Below are 20,354 nucleotides of genomic sequence, written 5' to 3' on the forward strand. Positions count from 1 at the left end.
CAACCTCCTAGGCTAAAGCAATCCTCCCACCTTAGCTTACAGGTGTGTGCCGCCACACTTAGCTAACTTATATTTTTTGTAGAGATGGGGTTTCACCATGTTGCCCAAGATGACCTCAAACTCCTGAGTTCAAGAGGTCTTCCTACCTCAGCCTCCTGAAGTGCTGGGATTACAGCTGTGAGCCAACATGCTTGGCCTGATTATGCATTTTTTTCTAACTTTTAAGAAGCATTTCACCATGTTATTAAAAGCTTCTCATAATATGTAAGTTTGTCTAAATTTCTTGAGGGCAAATTGGCATTACAAATCAAAAGCTTAGGCCGGGCGTGGTGGCTCAAGCCTGTAATCCCAGCACTTTGGGAGGCCAAGGCGGGTGGATCACGAGGTCGAGAGATCGAGACCATCCTGGTCAACATGGTGAAACCCCGTCTCTACTAAAAATACAAAAAATTAGCTGGGCATGGTCGCACATGCCTGTAATCCCAGCTACGCAGGAGGCTGAGGCAGGAGAATTTCCTGAACTCAGGAGGCAGAGGTTGCGGTGAGCCGAGATTGCGCCATTGCACTCCAGCCTGGGTAACAAAAGTGAAACTCCGTCTCAAAATAAAAAAAAACATCAAACAAAAACAAATCAAAAGCTTTAAAATACACTTATATTGTCTCGCCCAGAAACTGCACTTCCAGGAACCTTAATTTTAATTTAAGGAAACCATCACAAATTGCAAACAAATTATCTCCATGTAAGCTATTTATAATAGCAACAAACTGAAAATAATCTAAAAATCCAACAAGAGTGGCCTGGTTAAATTATGATGTATTTAGATAATAGAATGTTATACAGTAATTAAAAAAATGCGGCAGAATAATATTTAATGATGAGGGAAAAGGCTGTGATATATTCTTATATGAAGAAGGGCTATAAAAAAGTATTATCCCAATTTTACAAAAAAAAAAAAAAAAACTGTACGTATATAGGGTGTGTGTTGTGTATAAAATTAAAAAGAAATATAACGATGTTAATGTGTTGGTAGGATTATCAGTGATTTTAAATTTCTTCCTTGTGCTTTTTTGTGGTTTGAGGATTTCCTATGATTAATGTACATAACTTACGTATTGGAGAGGAGTTATAATCATTCCACTTTTTTTTTTTAAACATTTAGGTTCTTTATATTACATTCAGCTATTCTAAATGCCATAATGTACATTCTTGAGCATAGAGGCCTGTCTTTATTTTGTTTATTCATTCATTATTATTTTTTAAAGACAGGGACCTGCTCTGTCATCCAGTCTGGAGTGAAGAGGCACAATCAGGGCTCATTGCTGCCTTGAACTCTTGGGCTCAAGCAATCCTCCTGCCTCAGGCTCCCAAGTAGCTGGGACTACAGGCATGTACTACCATGCCTGGCTAATTTTTTTACTTTTTGTAGAGATGGGGGTCTCGCTTTGCTGCCCAGTATGGTCTTGAATTCCTGGGTTCACGTAATCCTCCTGCCTCAGCCTCCTAACATGCTAGGATTTCAGGTGTTAGCCACTGTACCCAGCCCTTGTCTTTATTTTGAAAATCTCTAAGAACACATTTTCTGACATAGAGTAATTTAGGTCAAAGTATGTAAATATTTTGACAATAAATGGGCAAAGCTGAAAGCTAATAGGGGCCCAATGCAGAGAAGAAGTCAGGATCTGCAGAGTCCCAGGTCAGCCCTCCAAATTTACAACTGGTCTCTCTGTTCCAGAAGGGAACTCCTTTGTACCTTTCTAGGCGTTCTGACACCAGGTAAGTCTGGTTAGCATCCATGATAAATGTCAGTTGGTTAATGAGGTCATCAGGTTGAATGAGGCCTTCTAGCCGTCCCACCACAGTCATCCTTCGGTCCTTCAGCATAATCATGGCCAGGAATGGATAGGTGTTCTCTCGTAAAGCCTGTGAGACTGACAAAAAGACCCAAGAGATCAAGGGCAGGACTTGATGGTGAAAAAGATCAATTCTTAGACTTTCTACAATGAGTGAGAGAGAACTGCTTTAATCCTGGTTGGGCAAGATGGGAGTTATCATTTAGTCTCTCCCTTTTACCCCCTCCTAGTTTCTTTCTTTCTTTTCTCTTTTGGAGCCAGGGTCTCACTATGTTGCTCAGGCTGGTCTCCAGTGACCCTCCCACCTCAGCCTCCTGACTAGCTGGATTACAGGAGCGTGCCGCCATGCCCAGTTCCTCCCAGTGGTCCTCCCGCCTCAGCCCCTGAGTAGCTGATTACAGGAGCTGCCGCCATGCCCACTTCCTCCCAGTTTTGTAATCTTTTGCTTTTCTTATCCATTTGCATGCCTATCCCTAGGTCCTTCACTAGAATAGGACAGGTTTTCCTTGTGGTGGTGTGGTTGTTGTGATGTATCCTTAAAAAGGTTAGTTTTTCAGTTCTAAAGGAGCTTATTAACAGAAAACTGAGGCTGGGCATAGTAGCTCACACCTTTAATCCCAGTATTTTGGGAAGCCAAGGAAGTTGGATCACTTGAGGTCAGGAGTTTGAGACTAGCCTGGCCAATATGGTAAAACCCCGTCTCAACTAAAAATAGAAAAATTAGCCGGGCATGGTGGTGCATGCCTGTAATCCCAGCTACTTGGGAGGCTGAGGCAGGAGAATCATTTGAAGCTACAGTGAACCAAGATCGTGTCACTGCATGCCAGCCTGGGGAACAGAGTGACACTCGATCTCAAAAAAAAAAAAAATTGGTTTCTAATGACCAAGATTTTACCATAACAGAGTTTTACCTATGTTTTCCTTTATGGTGTGAAAGAAGAGATTTTATAAACGTCTACTAAAAAAAAAATCCTTACTTTCCTTCTATTCACAACCTCCCTTCTACCCCCGCAAAGCCATATTAGAATGGCAGAATGCATGCAGGCATTTAGATGTTTAAAAACAATCAGGCGTGAGATTCAGATTCCAGGATGCAGGGACAACATCTGCCACATCTTTGGTTCTCAAGACATGGCACAGTATGTGGCATGCCAATATATACTCAAAGGTTGCTGGACAGAAGTAGCCGCAAAAATGACTACATTTTTCTTCACTGGATGCCTTTTTATCTTTTACTAACCGTCTAAAAATACTTATCTCCAAAGAAGAGTTATTGTCAGCAAAGATCTGAACTTTCCAAATCCTTATCAGCACTCAAGGTACTCAAACAATTGACTCACTGTGCAAGGGCTCTGTTAAAATTGCTGATGAAGAGAATAATCTCTTCGATAAAAAGCCCATTAAGATTAAAAGCAAGCTGCTAGCCAAGACTGGGTATTTCTCTGAATGTGGCAGGCTTTGGCAATGCTGAATGTGAAGCATGGGCTTTAGAATCTGGCAGACCTGGTTGTACTCTAAAACTTGCTAATTATGGTGGGGCGGGACGTGGTGGCTCACACCTGTAGTCCCAGCATTTTGGGAGGCTGAGGTGGGCTGATCACTTGAGTCCAGGAGTTCAAGGCCAGCCTGACCACATGGTGAAACCCCATCTCTACTAAAAATACAAAAAAGTTAGCCAGGTGCGGTAGTGCACACCTGTAGTTCCAGCTACTCGGGAGGCTGAGGCAGGAGAATCGCATATATATATATATATATATATATATATTTATTTATTTATTTATATATTTTTTTTTTTTTTTTTTTTTTTTTTTTTTTTTGAGACGGGGTTTCGCTCGTTACCCAGGCTGGAGTGCAATGGCGCGATCTCGGCTCACCGCAATCTCCGCCTCCTGGGTTCAGGCAATTCTCCTGCCTCAGCCTCCTGAGTAGCTGGGATTACAGGCATGTGCCACCATGCCCAGCTAATTTTTTGTATTTTTAGTAGAGACGGGGTTTCACCATGTTGACCAGGATGGTCTTGATCTCTCGACCTCGTGATCCACCCTCCTCGGCCTCCCAAAGTGCTGGGATTACAGGCTTGAGCCACCGCGCCCGGCAAGAGAATCGCTTAAATCCAGAAGGTGGAGGTTGCAGTGAGACGAGATCATGCCACTGCACTCCAGCAGAGGAGACAGAGTGAGACTCCATCTCAGAAAAAAATAACTTAGTTAAATAAAAAACAAAAAATTAAAACTTGCTGATTGTGTGATCTTCAGCCAGTGGCTTAAACTCTCTGAGCCCGTTTCCTAAGTCATAAAGTGAAGGTAATATGACATACTGCCGACATTGCTCAGGACTGCTGAGAGGATTAAATGACACAATATAAGACAGGAACTAGCACTGTATCTACTACAGAATGAACACCCTTGTAATAAATGGCATGGCATGTCTTTCCAGACTACTTCAAAGACACTCCAACAATCTCAATGAGGCAGAAGAAACGTAACTTACCCCTGTATCCCTCAGGTTTGTTTGTAGAGCATGCCCAGAAGAGCATCCTAGTGTTTATTAGTGAAATAACCTCAGGTGCACACAGTGTGTTGCTGTGGAAAGGTATGAAAAGGACATGAGAACCACTTGTTGACTACAAACTGTCAGCAGCAAGAGTCAGAAAAGAGAAGGAAAATAATCAATCCATTTACCGACAAAACTCATCAGAGTCCTGGTGATCATCTCCATGAAGATAAACCAAAAGAAAGCGAAGCTCCCGTTTGGCATCGTTAAGTGCCTGTGAGAAACAGAAGATCACTAATTATTATGAAGACTGTGCTTTGAGCTTATATTTAGGCTAAGGGTCCTAATGGATACAGCTATGTATTTAGGAACAAAAGGAAAAATAAAGAAGGTGAGCAAGAAATAAAAAAATACCTGAGCTCCTACCTTCACACCCCTGGCATTGTTCTCCCTATAGAAATTCCATGCTAACAAGCTTTAATGAAAAGGTTTTAGTGTTGTTAGGATTCAAACTATAACAGATACATGAAAGTACACAGGCTTACAAATACAGGTTCCCAACGAATCACAGAAAAGTCAGCTGCACCCACAGTCTAAAGGAAGATAAAAACAGGAGAATCTAACCATATGAAAGGGAGGTGAGAATTTTTCACAGCTACAACATCCTTTTAAGTAAAAAATAACTGGAAAGACAACCCTGATCCCAGGGTTGTATATCGAGTAGAAATGATGGACTATAGGACCCAAAGGCATTCTAAAGAGTACAGAGTGTAAAAGACTTTCAAAGACAAGGCTGGTGTCCAAGAGTTCTGTGCATGCTTTTGAATGTGCATGTTCCTGAGCACATTACACCGTATACATGAGAGGTCCTGAACACATTACACTGTATACATGAAGGTACATGAGAGGTGCTCATCTCATTCATCTCTGTATGTCTAGCACTGAGGACACTGCCTGGCATACAGTAGGTGCTCAGTGCTTGCTGAGTAGGGTGGAAACAGCCAGCTAGGAGACTATGATAAAAAACAGATGTGGGAAAATCAAAGCAGGAAGCAAGGGTGAGCATTTTTCTCTTTTTCCAGATAGATTCAGGAATCCTGGAGGCTGTGTAACAGAACCCTCTTTTGCTTATTCCCACAGCATTCCCATAGTTTTCCCTATTATTGTAGTATTCATTCTATGTATTTCTCTGGCAAACTAGAGATATACCTAACACCCACAGAACTCTAATTTTTCCTCCCCTGAATAGTGAGGTCTGAGTTAAAGGTCTATGTGGCTGAGGCTGATGCTACCCTGAGTATATGGTCTATGTTCTTATTCAGTTCTGTGTGAGATGAAAGGAGATCTAGGCTTTGCCTCCAAGGGTCTTACAGTTTGGTAGCAGAGATTAGATATGAACATAAATAACTATAATACAGGAAAGAATATGAAATTGCTATCAATTTTTAAAAGCTACGGTAGAACAAAAGCAAAGATTGGTATTCTAGATTGTGAGATAGGGCAGGACAGGGTGCAACAACCATGGAGAGTTATAAGGAGCAAATGAGCTAGATTTAAGGACTGGTAAGATTCTAGTTAGCAAAAATGTGAGGAAGGCATTCTATGTAGAGGCACCAGCAAAAGCAAAGGCACAGAGGTAGGCAAGTACGAAATATGTTCAGGGAATGGATCAGCTGGAACTGAGGGTATGGTAAAATAAGTTATGTAGAAAAGACCTCAAAAGAAGGATGCATTGGATCAAAGAGGTGCCAGCTAAAAGGTTTGGTCTTTTTATATTACCCGCTGTGAGCAGTGAAGAGCTAATTAAGGTTTTTGAGTAAAAGGACATGATCAGTGCTGGGCTATGCTTTCCTTTGAGGATAGAGTCATTTCAGTAAGTTGGCATCTATATGGTTGTGGCACTGACCTGGCTGTACGTTCCCTGGTAGAAGACAGGGTGTGCCCTCCCATATTTCTCTTCAAAAGAGTGCATAAATGAAACAATGTCCCCAACAGGGTCAGTGACCCGGCTGCGAGGGTCAGGCCGTATAAAACGAAGAGCAAACCTGGGAAGGAAGGAATAAATATCACATGAATCCAGCTTACTATAGTGCATATGGAGCGGGCCAATTTGTACAGATTCCTGTAACACAGCTAGAGGCATGGCAACAAAGGGAGGTGAATGATCTGTGAGCGGACCATCAAATCTCAGAGTAGAGTCTGGTTCAAAAGCCATAAAGCATCAAGTGTTACTCTATTGCCTGTTCAAAAAGAATGCAAACTACTGAGATTATAAATTCTGACAATGGTCTATATAAATCCTGAGTAATTTTTGCAGAATGATTTAGGCTAGAAGGGTTTGGAAAGGAAGACACAGTACCCAAAAAGATCATGTGCCAGGCTATGCACCCAGATTCTCTAGAATGGTACCGTCTAAACGCTGCAGCCACTAGTCAAATGAGGCTCTTCTAAATTTAAATGTACTCCATACAATTACAATTTAGTTCCTTAGGAATGCTAGCCACATTCCAAGTGCTCAATAGCCACATGTGTTTAATGGCTTTCATGTTGAATAGTGGAGATACAGAACGTTTTTATCATCACAGAGAGTTCTACGTGATAGTGTTCTCTAGAACAGAGGTCACTTTCTGGTTGTCCTACTTGTTTCTGTTTTCCTGGGATTTTGAATACTGAGTTCACAATCCCAAACTATTCAAATTATGGATAGGAACTTAAAATCTGAAGTTGCAGTCATTATTTACTTGCTCCTCAAAGGGGCAAGTAAATTTTGCTTGATGATTTATGGTAGATGGTACCCAAGTAAGAAGTTATAAAACTGCTCCACAATACCCTGGCAAATGTGGAGTATCGCCAGCTTTTGTAAAGTGAAGAACACAATACCTAATGGTACCACACATCTGTTTCTAAAGGGCCTATTCTAGTTGTTTAGTACCATTTATTTATCCTTTGGTTTCCAGAGAAGGCAGTGGGACAGAGACTAATGTGCTACATAACATTAAACAAGTTGGTTGGATGATACAGCTGCATTAAAATTAGTAATACATGCCATGCATATTTTCCCTAGGAAAGCAAACAATATTCATTTACTTGAAAAATTGTCATCACAGAAAAGGTGACTAAACTATCCTTACCAAAGTGAACCAATTCATTATCCCAACAAATTTCCCCATGTGCATACAATTCTACCTGAAATTTTCCCCAAGTAATCAAACCAAATTCATTGACACAATCATTCCAGAGCAAATTAAAAACACAAAATGTAGCAAATTGTATACTTGGGGGGAACGGTTAGAAATTCTTTAGAAGACTGATGTTTAAATTACTTTCTTTGAAATTAAGCATTTTAGAATTATCTCTTTTGATGAATGAATAAAGGCTTTCTTTTTCCTCATTACACTATATTCCCATGAGCTACACAATTTAGGACAATCAGCTTTTTTTATTTTTTAGAAAAAACAGAGATGTCAACTTAGTTTCCATTGATTTTAAAGGTTTTTACATGTTCATTCTTTTTTTTTTTTTTTTTTTGAGACGGAGTTTCACTCTTCTTACCCAGGCTGGAGTGCAATGGCGCGATCTTGGCTCACCGCAACCTCCGCCTCCTGGGTTCAGGCAATTCTCCTGCCTCAGCCTCCTGAGTAGCTGGAATTACAGGCACGCGCCACCATGCCCAGCTGACTTTTTGTATTTTTAGTAGAGACATGTTGACCAGGATGGTCTTGATCTCTTGACCTTGTGATCCGCCCACCTCGGCCTCCCAAAGTGCTGGAATTACAGGCATGAGCCACCACGCCCGGCCCATTCTTAAATAAAATGGGGATGGAAACAGTACTAAGCAGTTAATTGGTGACCACAAAGAATGCTGCTAAAGCAAGAAAGCCATTAAGCAGACAGCCTCATAAAACACCAAGGGGCCAGTATAAAAGGTACTATCTGGGCCGGGCGCGGTGGCTCACGCCTGTAATCCCAGCACTTTGGGAGGCCGAGGCGGGTAGATCACAAGGTCAAGAGATCGAGACCATCCTGGTCAACATGGTGAAACACCGTCTCTACTAAAAATACTGGGCATGGTGGCGCGTGCCTGTAATCCCAGCTACTCAGGAGGCTGAGACAGGAGAATTGCCTGAACCCAGGAGGCGGAGGTTGCGTTGAGCCGAGACCGTGCCATTGCACTCCAGCCTGGCTAACAAGAGCATAAAATTTATTTTGGCATACAGCATAAAACTTATTTTGGCCTAAATTTCAGCTCCAAAGTCTTAAAAAACAAACAAACAAAACAAAAACAAAACAAAAAAAACTCTGTCTCAAAAAAAAAAAAAAAAGGTACTATCTGATCCTTGTACTTATGCAGCTGCTGGACCCTCACCTTTAGCCTCTGCTCCGTAGAGCAGGGCAAAGGCTGTCCCATATTTGGAGGGAGGTTCAGGTTCCCTGTATATACAAGGCCCATACTACATATCCCAGCTCCATCTGCTGGCCTGGATGCCCATGAACATTTTAGTTCTCCATAAAGCCTCGGTGTGGCTCTAGGCCAGATAACCCAATCCTGCCATGCTAGGAAGTTGTGCTCCATTCAGTTTCTGGCCTTGGACCCTCTGTAGCTTATAATGATGAGCTCTTTTAATGGTACATAAAGGAAGCTAGAAGAAACGTGAGGGTATAAAGCAAATGGGTATATACATAAAAGGGTTCCAGTGTTTGCAACAGGTTGCCAGGGCAAGGTGAAAAGGTACAGAAGGTGCCAGGCATGGTGGCTCATACCTGTAATCCCAGTACTTTGGGAGGCCAAGGCAGGTGGACTACTCGATACCAGGAGCTGGAGACCAGCCTGACCAACAAAGTGAGACTCCATCTGTAGTGTCTTCACTAAAAATACAAAAATTAGCCAGGCATGGTGGCACATGCCTGTAATCCCAGCTACTTGGGAGACTGAGGTATGAGAATCATTTAAACGCGGGAGGTGAAGGTTGCAGAGAGCTAAGATTGCGTCACTGCACTCTAGCTTGGGCGACAGAGCAAGACTGTGTTTCAGAAAAAAAGAAAGAAAAAGGTATACCAGGAGCATCTAGAGAGGTGCAACTATTGTGGGAAGAATCAAGGGCAAACTGAGTAATCTCAGAGCAAGAGAATTTGTTGGGATTGAGTAGTCAGGTGGAAAAGTAGTTCAAGAAAAAAGTTCTAAGGAGTGTAAAGCTAGGAGATGGTGGTTAGACAGGAAAGGGTGTGGACATCAACTAGGAAATGCAGAGGTGACAAATATGGTGGTGGGGGGGAAGACAAATAAATATAGCCAGACTGGTTTTTGCAAACAATATGTAAGACTAATTTAAAAATAATTCCATTTCGCAATGCCTGCCAATGGTTCAACAATTTAAAATATTTTTATACAGTATTAAAAGACAGTTCGGGAAGAGTATTTAATCTCATGACAAATTGGCAAGTTAACATTGATGCAGCATAAAACTTATTTTGGCCTAAATTTCACCTCCAAAGTCTTACTATGCTACTAATACATAAATTCAAAGGTACATACCTAAATATATCAAGTATCGTGTAATAGGTAAACCGGAATGGAAGCATTATCAAGTAATAACCCCATCCAAGCAGCCCCTGAAAGTCCAAAAACAAAGTTAGATAAAACTCTCTCCATCCCTAATACTTCATCAAATGGCCAGTTCAGATTTTCTCCCTCTTTTTTGTCCTTCCATGTGATTTGTTCCTCTAAAATATGGTTCCCTCTTCCTGGCCACTTCACCCTTCCTAAGTGCCACCATCTCTGTCTTATTTCATCTACCATTTTCTTTTTTTCCACATAATTTTTGTGTTAAATCTGCTTTAAGGCCCAGCACAATGTCTCCCGCCTATAATCCCAGCACTTGGGGAGGCTGAGGCAGGCGGATCACCTGCGGTCAGGAGTTCATGACCAGCCCGGCCAACATGATAAAACCCTGTCTATACCAAAAATACAAAAATTAGCCGGGTGTGGTGGCACGCACCTGTAGTCTCAGCTACTTGGGGAAGCTCAGGCAGGAGAATCGCTTGAACCCAGGAGGTGGAGGTTGCAGTAAGCTGAGATCGCACCACTGCACTCCAGCCTGGGTGGCAGAGTGAAACTCCATTTCAAACAAACAAACACCAAAACTGCTTTAATACTTTTTTTCTGCAGCTACTTATATACTTGTCAAATTCAATTGCAAGTTAATGTCCCCCAAATGATACATAGTCATTCTGTCCTTTTTAGATTTACATATCAAAATATGGTATATAGAAATAGGCCAGGCTCAGTAGCTCACGCCTGTAATCCCAACACTTTGGGAGGCCAAGGTGGTTGGATCACCTGAGGTCAGGAGCTCAAGACCAGCCTGGTCAACATGGTAAAACCCTGCCTCTTAAAATAAATAAATAAATAAATAAATAAACCTGTCTCTACTAAAAATACAGAAATTAGCCAGGTGTACTGGCTAATGCCGGTAATCCCAAAACTTTGGGAGGCTGAGGCAGGCACATCACTTGAGGTCAGGCGTTTGAGACCAGCCTGGCCAACATGGTGAAACCCTCTCTACTAAAAATACAAAAATTAGCCAGGTGTGTTGGCACCTGTAATCCCAGCTACTCAGGAGGCTGAGGCAGAAGGATTGCTTGAACCTGGGAGACAGAGACTGCAGTGAACTGAGATCACGCCACTGCACTCCAGCCTGGGCGACAGAGAGAGATTCTGTCTTAAAACAAAACAAAACAAAACAAACAAACATAAAAACCTAAAATAATGTTTACAGAAATAGCAAAAAAGATAACCACTAACTAATCTTAGACATTGGTATATAAATGTTAATGCTAATTATTATTATTGCTGTTACTAATTATTAAAACTAGCATACATCCAGGGCTCTACAGTTTACAAAGCATTTCACAGATGTCCCACTGTGTTAACCTGAGACATGTTCTGTGTCCATGGCCAGGATGGAGCCCCGTGGCTGACATGGGAATCTGTTACTGTACTTCAGAAAACCACAAAGCACTACTTAGAAACATGATTTAAAACATCAAGTAGGCCAGGCACAGTAGCTCAAGCCTGTAATTCCAGCACTTGGGAGGCTGAGGTGGGCAGGTAACTTGAGCTCAGGAGTTCAAGATCAGCCTGGGCATCATAGCAAGACCCCATCTCTACAAAAAATAAAAAAATTAGCTAGGATGGTGGCACACACCTGTAGGATTGCTTGAGCCCGGGAGGTCTAGGCTGCAGTGAGCCAAGATTGTGCCACTGCTCTCCAGCCTGGGCAACAGAGTGAGACCCTGTCTCAAATAGAACAAAACAACAACAAAAAAAATCAAGTACTCCACAAAAAGGCATGATGATGGAGTATATTCTAACTGCTGCAATGTTAAAGGGATGGGAAGACTGGCTCTTTATTCATGTCTGGATCCCCAGTAGCAAAATACCAGTTTACTGAAGTGCTCTTATATGTCTGTTGAATTTAAGCGAATCACCTCCTTGCTATTAGTCCTTTAGCACTTACTTCAAAGATGTGGCCAAAGTTCCTACAAAGATTCCATGCTTCCCCAAAAGTGGTTTAAGATTAAGTAAACTGAAGCAACAAAGAACTTGAGTAAACAAATTGTAACTTAAGAAGTAAAAAACACCCTCCAAATAACTGGCAAAGAATAGAAAGAAAATGAGTAGTTTCTATTATCAATTCATTGAGGAATCAAGGAAAATAATATACCCAAGGGGCCAAATAACAGGTTTATACTCTAAATACTTATTTTGCTCCTGTCACAGGGAGATCAATATAACCAAGTGAATGAACTTATAAATAAAAAAGGAGGAAATTCCAGCTATGAAATAACTTGCCCTTGGCTGAGGTCTTGAGACAACATAGCTGTAGATCCTGTGGTCAGCTGTATTAACCTGCAGGGGTCGTGATGGAGGGGGGTTGAAAACACTAGGTACACCCTCTTGCTCATTCAATCTGTCCTGTACAGCAGCCTGAGAAGGAAAACAGAGTAGCAAGAGTTTCAGTGATCCTCAAATCAACCCAGAAAAAGAGGTGACACAACTATCACTTGGTATTCCAAAACAAGATGGTCATTAATACACCAAAAGGTTACCTGAGGAGTGGACCTTCAAGGACCTTTTAGCTGGCTGTACTGGGAGGCAATGTAGAGTGACAGCTCCAGAATTCATACACAGTAGGGAAAGACAAGGAAACTTGTCTGGAAGCTACATTCATGCAGCAAGCACACTGCCTTTATTCAGATGGTATGTATTATTTAGGGTGGCTGGGATATAAAGTGTTTCACTGTACAATCCCAAGAAAAGCCATCCTCAGAGAATGCAATGTGGGTACCCTGGAGTTATGCAGTGAAGCAGTCCTGATGAGTGGCATCTGATGAAGGGCTCTGCAGCAGAGGAACTTCAGTCTGATCCCAGCTCCATCTCTCAGAGAAGTTGTTCAACGTATGAGCCTCAGGTCGGGGGCGGTGGCTCAAACCTATAATCCTAACAATTTGGGAGGCTGAGGAGAGAGGACTGCTTGAGCCCAGAGACCAAAAATTTGAGACTAGCCTGGGCAATGAAGCAAGACCCTGTCTCTAACAATGAAAAAGAAGAAAAAGAAGAAAAAAACATATGAGCCTGAGTTTCCTCATGTGCCAAATAAAGAAACAACATTTACAGAACTAATAGATGTGTGTATACATAGGGAAAAAAAAAAAAGAGAGAGAGAGAGAAGAAACAATATTTCTCGAGAGTTAATTTGAAAATTTAATGAGTTGGCCATACAAAAAGATCCTAATACAACTCCTGGCAGAGCTGTATTGATACTCAGTTTAAAAAACTAATTCTCTCCTTAACTTTGGTCCTTAAATAGATATTTGTCTCAATGTAGTAAACAAGTTGACCTTATTCAAAGAGATGTCTGGCCTTTGCCTTTGGGAGGTAATCCATGTCAGACCTAATCAGTATGTCTTTGTTACCAGATTTTAGGTTGTAGCTTCAACACCCAGTAGTCTTAGGATGAAAAAGCTGGCCTTACCAGAAAGACCAACCATGTGGTTCAGGGTAGGGGACTTTGGACAACTTGTTATCAGTTGACTTGAAGATTGAGTTCAACCATGTGGGCAGCTAAACAAATCAATCATGTTTATATAATGACGCCCTAATACATACTCTGGAAGCACCTGGTAGGCAATACTGTGGTCCCTCCTTATTCACAGGGATATGTTCCAAGACCTCTAGAGGACGCCTGAAACCAGGTATAGTACTAAACCTGAATACTATTGATCGAAAGCTATTTCTCTTCACGTCTTCCACTCAAAAACGACGCCTTTTCCATCTTAACTAAGTACTTAACACGCACTGTGGCTGTAATTTTTGCAGCCAGAGGTGTGACAACAAAACTAGCATGAATTTCTTCTTCTTTCTTCCCAATTTCACAAACACAAGCTAGATCTTAGCAACCTCAGCATACAATTTTTTAATTTCCTTCAGTCAGGAACTTTAACCGTTTCACATGAAGGACACATTTCCTGACTTCTCTCTGGCATCTCTGAGTTACCAGCATCACTACTCTTGTGCTTTGGGGCTAATATTAGGCAAAATAGGGGGACCTCAACAAAGGCACTGTAACAGCACAACAGTTGATCTAAAAACAGCCACTAAGTGATTAACAGGTGGGCCCTTGGCCGGGCGCGGTGGCTCAAGCCTGTAATCCCAGCACTTTGGGAGGCTGAGGCGGGTGGATCACAAGGTCGAGAGATCGAGACCAACCTGGTCAACATGGTGAAACCCCGTCTCTACTAAAAATACAAAAAATTAGCTGGGCATGGTGGCGCGTGCCTGTAATCCCAGCTACTCAGGAGGCTGAGGCAGGAGAATTGCCTGAACCCAGGAGGCGGAGGTTGCGGTGAGCCGAGATCGCGCCATTGCACTCCAGCCTGGGTAACAAGAGCGAAACTCCGTCTCAAAAAAAAAAACAAAAAAAAAAACAGGTGGGCCCTGTATACAGAGTGGAGACGCTGGACAAAGGGACAATTTGTGTTCTGGGTAAGGTAGAATGGAACAGTGTAAGATTTCATCATGCTTCTCAGAACAGCATGTATTTTAAAACTTATGAATTGTTTATTTCTGGAATCTTCCACTTAATATTTTCAAACCATAGCTGCCTATAAGTAACTGAAACCACAGAATGTGAAACTGTGGGTAAGAAGGGGCTGCTGTGCTGTGCTTCATGCATACTGTCATACATCTATGCCAAGAAGGTAATGTGTCCTGACTCTGCAGGAGCGTAGTATGCAAGCTTCATGTCTAAAATCCTTTAAGACTCTGCTCTATTATTTATTTATTTATTTTGAGACAGAGTCTAGCTGTCACCAGGCTGGAGGGCAGTGGCATAATCTCAGCTCACTGCAACCTCCACCTCCCAGGTTCAAGCAATTCTCCTGTCTCAGCCTCCCAAGTAACTGGGATTACAGGCATGCACTGCCACATCCAGCTGATTTTTGTATTTTTAGTAGAGACAGGTTTCACCATGTTGGCCAGGATGGTCTCAAACTCCTCGTGATCTGCCCACCTTGGCCTCCTAAAGTGCTGCAACTACAGGCATGAGCCACCATGCCTGGCTAACTCTGTGCTATTTGTCTCTTCCTTTAGTTGATTTTAATCTCTGTGCTCCCTATAATAAACTATAATCATGACCATAACAGCTTTCAGTGAGTTCTGGTGAATTCGCAAATATGAGTATGGTTTTGTAACCCTCTGAAATTGCGGTTGGTTTCAGAAGTGAAGGTGGTCTTTAGGAGGGCAGTGTGCCCTCCAAACTCAATAACTGGCTTCCAATTTTGCAGTTGGGCTAATATCAGGTGGTACCCTGGTTTTATAATTCAATGAGTAAAGAACAGTCTTTCAAGAAATGGTGCTGAGATAACTGGATATCCAATACAAAAGAAAGTGGATTAACCCCTGGATCACACCATACATAAAATTAACTACAAATACATCAAATACTTAAATGTAAGAGCTGAAATTATAAAACTCTTAAAACAAGGGTATAAATCTTCACAACCTCAGATTAGGCAAAAGTATCTTAGATATGACAACAAAAGCACAAGTGACAAAAGAAAAAAGTAGGTAAAACTGGACTTCATAAAAAATGAAAAACTATTCTGCATCAAATTACACTATCATGAATGGGGCAAGATGGCATGCACCATAGTCCCAGGTATCAGAGAGGCTGGGGCAGGAAGACTTCCTGAGCCCAGGAGTTCAGGATTACAGTGAGCTATGATCATGCCACTGCACTCTGGCCTGGGCAACGGAGCAAGAGCAAGACTTTGTCTCTCAAAACAAAAAACAAAAACCACAAACCACTATCAAGAGCATAAAAAGATAACTCACAGAATGGGAGAAAATGTTTGAAAATCCATTATCAGATAAGTGCCAGGCGTGGTGGCTCATGCCTGTAATCCCAGCACTTTGGGAAGACAAGGTGGAAGAATCACTGGAGCCCAAGAGTTTAAGACCAGCCTGAGCAATATAGAGATAGAACCCATCTGTACAAAAAATAAATAATATTAGCTGGGTGTGGTGGTGTGTGCCTGTAGTCCTAGCTACTCAGGAAGCTGAGATGAAAGGATCACTTGAGTCTGGGAGGTCAAGGCTGCAGTTAGTCATAATAGTACCACTGTACTCCAGCCTGGGCAACAGAGAGAAATCCTGTCTCAAAAAACAAAAACTGGCGGGACACAGTGGCTCACGCCTGTAATCCCAGCACTTTGGGAGGCTGAGGCGGGTGGATCACTGGAGTCCAGGAGTTCAAGACCAGCCTGGCTAACACAGAGAAACTCTGTCTCTACTAAAAATATAAAAATTAGCCGGGTGTGATGGTGCATGCCTATCGTCCCAGCTACTTAGGAGGCTGAGCAAGGAGAATTGCTTGAACCCAGGAGGCAGAGGTTGCAGTAAGCCATGATTACCCCACTGCACTCCAGCCTGTGCTATAGAGTGAGACTTAATCTCAAAAAAAAAAAAAAAAAAAAAAATCCTTTCACAGCTCAGCATGAAAAAGACAACCACATTTAAAAACTGGCAAAGGACTTGAATAGACATTTTTGCAAAGAAGATATACAAATGGTCAACAAGAATATAAGAAAATATTCAACATCACTGTAGCCACTAGGCAAATGTAAATCAAAACCATATAGAGATAGTGCTTCACACTCACTATGGTGGGTATGGTCTAAAAGACAAATATTAGTAAGTGTTGGTGAGGGTGTGGAGAAATTGGGACCTTCATACAATGCTGTTGGGAATTTAAATTGGTATAATCACTTTGAAAACAATGTGGGGGCTGGCCAGACACACTGACTCATGCCTATAATCCCAGCACTTTGGGAGGCCAAAGCGGGTAGATCATCTGAGGTCAGGAGTTTAAAACCAGCCTGACCACTGGGTGCGGTGGCTCATGCCTATAATCCCAGCACTTTGGAAGGCCGAGAAGGGTGGATCACAAGGTCAAGAGATCGAGACCATCCTGGCCAACATGGTGAAACCCCGTCTCTACTAAAAATACAAAAATTAGCTGGGCATGGTGGTACACGCCTGTAGTCCCAGCTACTCGGGAAGCTGAGGCAGGAGAATTGCCTGAACCTAGGAGGTGGAGGTTGCAGCGAGCCAAGATCGCGCCATTGCACTCCAGCCTGGGTAACAAGAGCGAAACTCTTGTCTCAAAAAAAAACAAAAAACCAGCCTGACCAACATGGTGAAACCCCATCTCTACTAAAAATACAAAAATTAGCGGGCAAGGTGGTGGACGCCTGTAATCCCAGCTACTCAGGAGGCTCAGGCAGGAGAACTGCTTGAACCCAGGAGGTAGAGGTTGCAGTGAGCTGAGATCGTGCTACTGCACTGCAGCCTGGGCAACAGAGCATGCAAGACTCTGTTTCAAAAAAAAAAAAAAAAAAAAAGAAAAAGAAAAAGAAAGAAAGAAAGAAAAAAGAAAACAGTCTGGGAGTTCTTCAAAAGGTTAAATGCAGTGTTATCATACGAATCAGCAAAGTCCATTCCTAGGTATACATTCAAGAGAAACGAAAACATATATTCACACAAAAACTTGAACACTAGGGCTTGGTGTGGTAGTGTGGGCCTGTAGTCCCATCTACTTGAGGCTGAGGTCGGGGGAATGCTTGAGCCCAAGAGTTCAACTGCAGTAAGCTATGATCAAACCTGTACTCCAGCTTGGGTGACAGAGTGAGACCTTGTCTCTTAAAAATAAAAAAAACAGGGGCCAGGCGCGGTGGCTCAAACCTGTAATCCCAGCACTTTGGGAGGCTGAGGTGGGTGGATCACGAGGTCAAGAGATCGAGACCATCCTGGTCAACATGGTGAAACCCCGTCTCTACTAAAAATACTAAAAATTAGCTGGGCATGGTGGCGTGTGCCTGTAATCCCAGCTACTCAGGAGGCTGAGGCAGGAGAATTGCCTGAACCCAGGAGGCGGAGGTTGCGGTGAGCCGAGATCGCGCCATTGCACTCCAGCCTGGGCAACAAGAGCAAAACTCCGTCTCAAAAAAATAAATAAATAAATAAAAATTAAAAAAAATAAATAAAACAAAAACAAAAAGCAAAACTCTCCAGATCCACTGTTCCATTTCCTATCCACTCATTTGTCATTTATTTTTATTAAATTATACTTCAAGTTCTGGGATACATGTACAGAACGTGCAAGTTTGTTACACAGGTATACACGTGCCATGGTGGTTTGCTGCACCTATCAACCCGTCATCTACATTAGGTATTTCTCCTAATGCTACCTCCCCTATCCCCCGAAAGCCCCCGGTATGTGATGTTCCCTTCCCGTCATTTTTACAAACTGAAATTCTCTAGAATTAAGTTCCACAAGAGTAGGGACTTGGCCAGATGTGGTGGCTCACACCTGTAATCCCAGTACTTTGGAAAGCTGAAGCAGAAGGACTGCTTGAGCCCAGGAATTCAAGACTAGCTTGGGCAACACAGCAAGACCCCGTCTCCATACAAAATTTAAAAATTAGGTGGGCATGGTGTTACACGTTTGTAGTCCCAGCTATTTGGGAGGCTGGGGCAGGAAAATCGCTTGAGCCCAGAGTCCAAGGCTGCAGTGAGTGAGGTATGATTGTGCCACTGCATTCCAGCCCAGGTGACAGAGCAAGACCCTGTCTCAAGAAAACTAAAAAAGAGTAAGGACTTATTTTGTTCACTGGTATAATGCCACAGCCTAGAATTTAATAGCTCAAAAATGTGTTAAATATCTAAATCATATTAGAAATATGGTTTTAGGAATCCAGCACCCTATTTAAATAGCATATAATAATTAAAACAGTAACTTGAGATCAATGAATGTCTGACAAAATTCAACGTCCACTCAGTATAAACCATTAATATGCTAAGAATGGAAGCGAAGAGTCAAGAGATATTTATTTCTGTGTTATATGCTGAGAATACAGCAGTTAAAACAAAAACAAATCTCTGCTCTCATGGAGCTTACATCCTTGGGGATCTATCTCACAGTAACAACCAACATCATACTTGCTCATAAAAAATCGGAGGCATGGCCAGGTGCAGTGCCTCACGCCTGTAATCCCAGCCCTTTGGAAAGCTGAAGCAGGTGGATCATCTGAGGTCAGGAGTTCAAGACCAGCCTGGCCAACATAGTAAAACCCCATCTCTACTAAAAATACAAATTAGCTGGGCGCAGTGTTGTGCGCTGTAATCCTAGCTACTTGGAAGCCTGAATCAGGAGAATCACTTGAACCTGGGAGGCAAAGGTTGCAGTGAGCCAAGAGCACACCACTGCCCTCTAGCCTGGGAAACAGAGCGAGATAGATCATCACACACACACACACACACACACACACTCACACACACACAAATCAGAGGCATTTATAGTAAGGACAAAATGCTATTACCATTATCAACTGACAGTGTTTTAAGAGTTCTAGCTAATTCAATGGTCAAGAAAAAGAGATGCGGAGAACATGATTACCTAGACAACCCCAAAAGAATAAACTATAAAATATGTAAGAAGATGGTTCCCATAAAGATGTCTAGTTAAAAACTAAATATATAAAAACCAATTGTTTTCCCAATAAGACACTAACAGTAAGGGGTGGGCACTATATTGAGGGATTTAGTCACAAATTTTTCTATTATTTTATAAACTTTCTCACATTCTTTACCTTCCCACTCTCTTATTTTTAGAGTCATAATTCTGAAAAAAAAAAAAAAAAAAAAAAAAATCAACTGAAAAGATGCCTGCTATGGAAAAACATATGGTTTTGATTCTTAATCAGACCAGAGAAAAAGAAATAAGCTCAGAATGCATTCTATTATACCTCTATGTTCCAGTTATGCTGTTCCAAGGTATGGCGACACTGATCCATAGATTCTATGCCAGTAAGATCCTGCAAAGACGGATGAAAACCAAAAGTTACTTAGAGAAAAACCAACAGTATACATGTGAGTAGTTTTACACCAAATACTGCTAGTAAGAAAATATACTAAAAATGTTAAAAGTGGATGTTAAAGTATGGTAAACCTGCCGGGCGCGGTGGCTCAAGCCTGTAATCCCAGCACTTTGGGAGGCCGAGGCGGGTGGATCATGAGGTCGAGAGATCGAGACCATCCTGGTCAACATGGTGAAACCCCGTCTCTACTAAAAATACAAAAAATTAGCTGGGGATGGTGGCGCGTGCCTGTAATCCCAGCTTCTCAGGAGGCTGAGGCAGGAGAATTGCCTGAACCCAGGAGGCGGAGGTTGCGGTGAGCCAAGATCGCGCCATTGCACTCCAGCCTGGGTAACAAGAGCGAAACTCCGTCTCAAAAAAAAAAAAAAAAAAAAAAAAAAAAGTATGGTAAACCTTCACTGATTCAGAATTTATACAGTCAGCTAACTGTTCCAGGCTCATACAGAAGTAAAAAAATGATAATTCCTTTTAAAACTTCAAGGCTTTCAACTAAAAGGACTACTGATTCAGAT

At 42.1% G+C, this 20,354-nt stretch overlaps 1 protein-coding gene across 3 annotated transcripts in view; it reads right to left on the reverse strand.

Moving 5' to 3' along the window:
• FAF2 (Fas associated factor family member 2) overlaps positions 1–20,354 on the reverse strand; it is a 66,836-nt gene that overhangs the window by 12,464 nt on the left and 34,018 nt on the right. For all 3 annotated transcript variants that reach the window (XM_039460492.2, XM_074390458.1, XM_074390459.1), the window contains exons 2-8: positions 19,711–19,779; positions 12,197–12,331; positions 9,878–9,954; positions 6,251–6,389; positions 4,533–4,618; positions 4,342–4,433; positions 1,752–1,929 (exon numbers count right to left, since the gene is read on the reverse strand). In XM_039460492.2, coding sequence (XP_039316426.1) covers positions 1,752–1,929; positions 4,342–4,433; positions 4,533–4,618; positions 6,251–6,389; positions 9,878–9,954; positions 12,197–12,331; positions 19,711–19,779 — 776 coding nt within the window. The remainder of the gene's footprint in view (positions 1–1,751; positions 1,930–4,341; positions 4,434–4,532; positions 4,619–6,250; positions 6,390–9,877; positions 9,955–12,196; positions 12,332–19,710; positions 19,780–20,354) is intronic.

This window comes from Saimiri boliviensis, chromosome 20, assembly GCF_048565385.1.
Source record: "Saimiri boliviensis isolate mSaiBol1 chromosome 20, mSaiBol1.pri, whole genome shotgun sequence".
NCBI lineage: Eukaryota > Metazoa > Chordata > Mammalia > Primates > Cebidae > Saimiri > Saimiri boliviensis.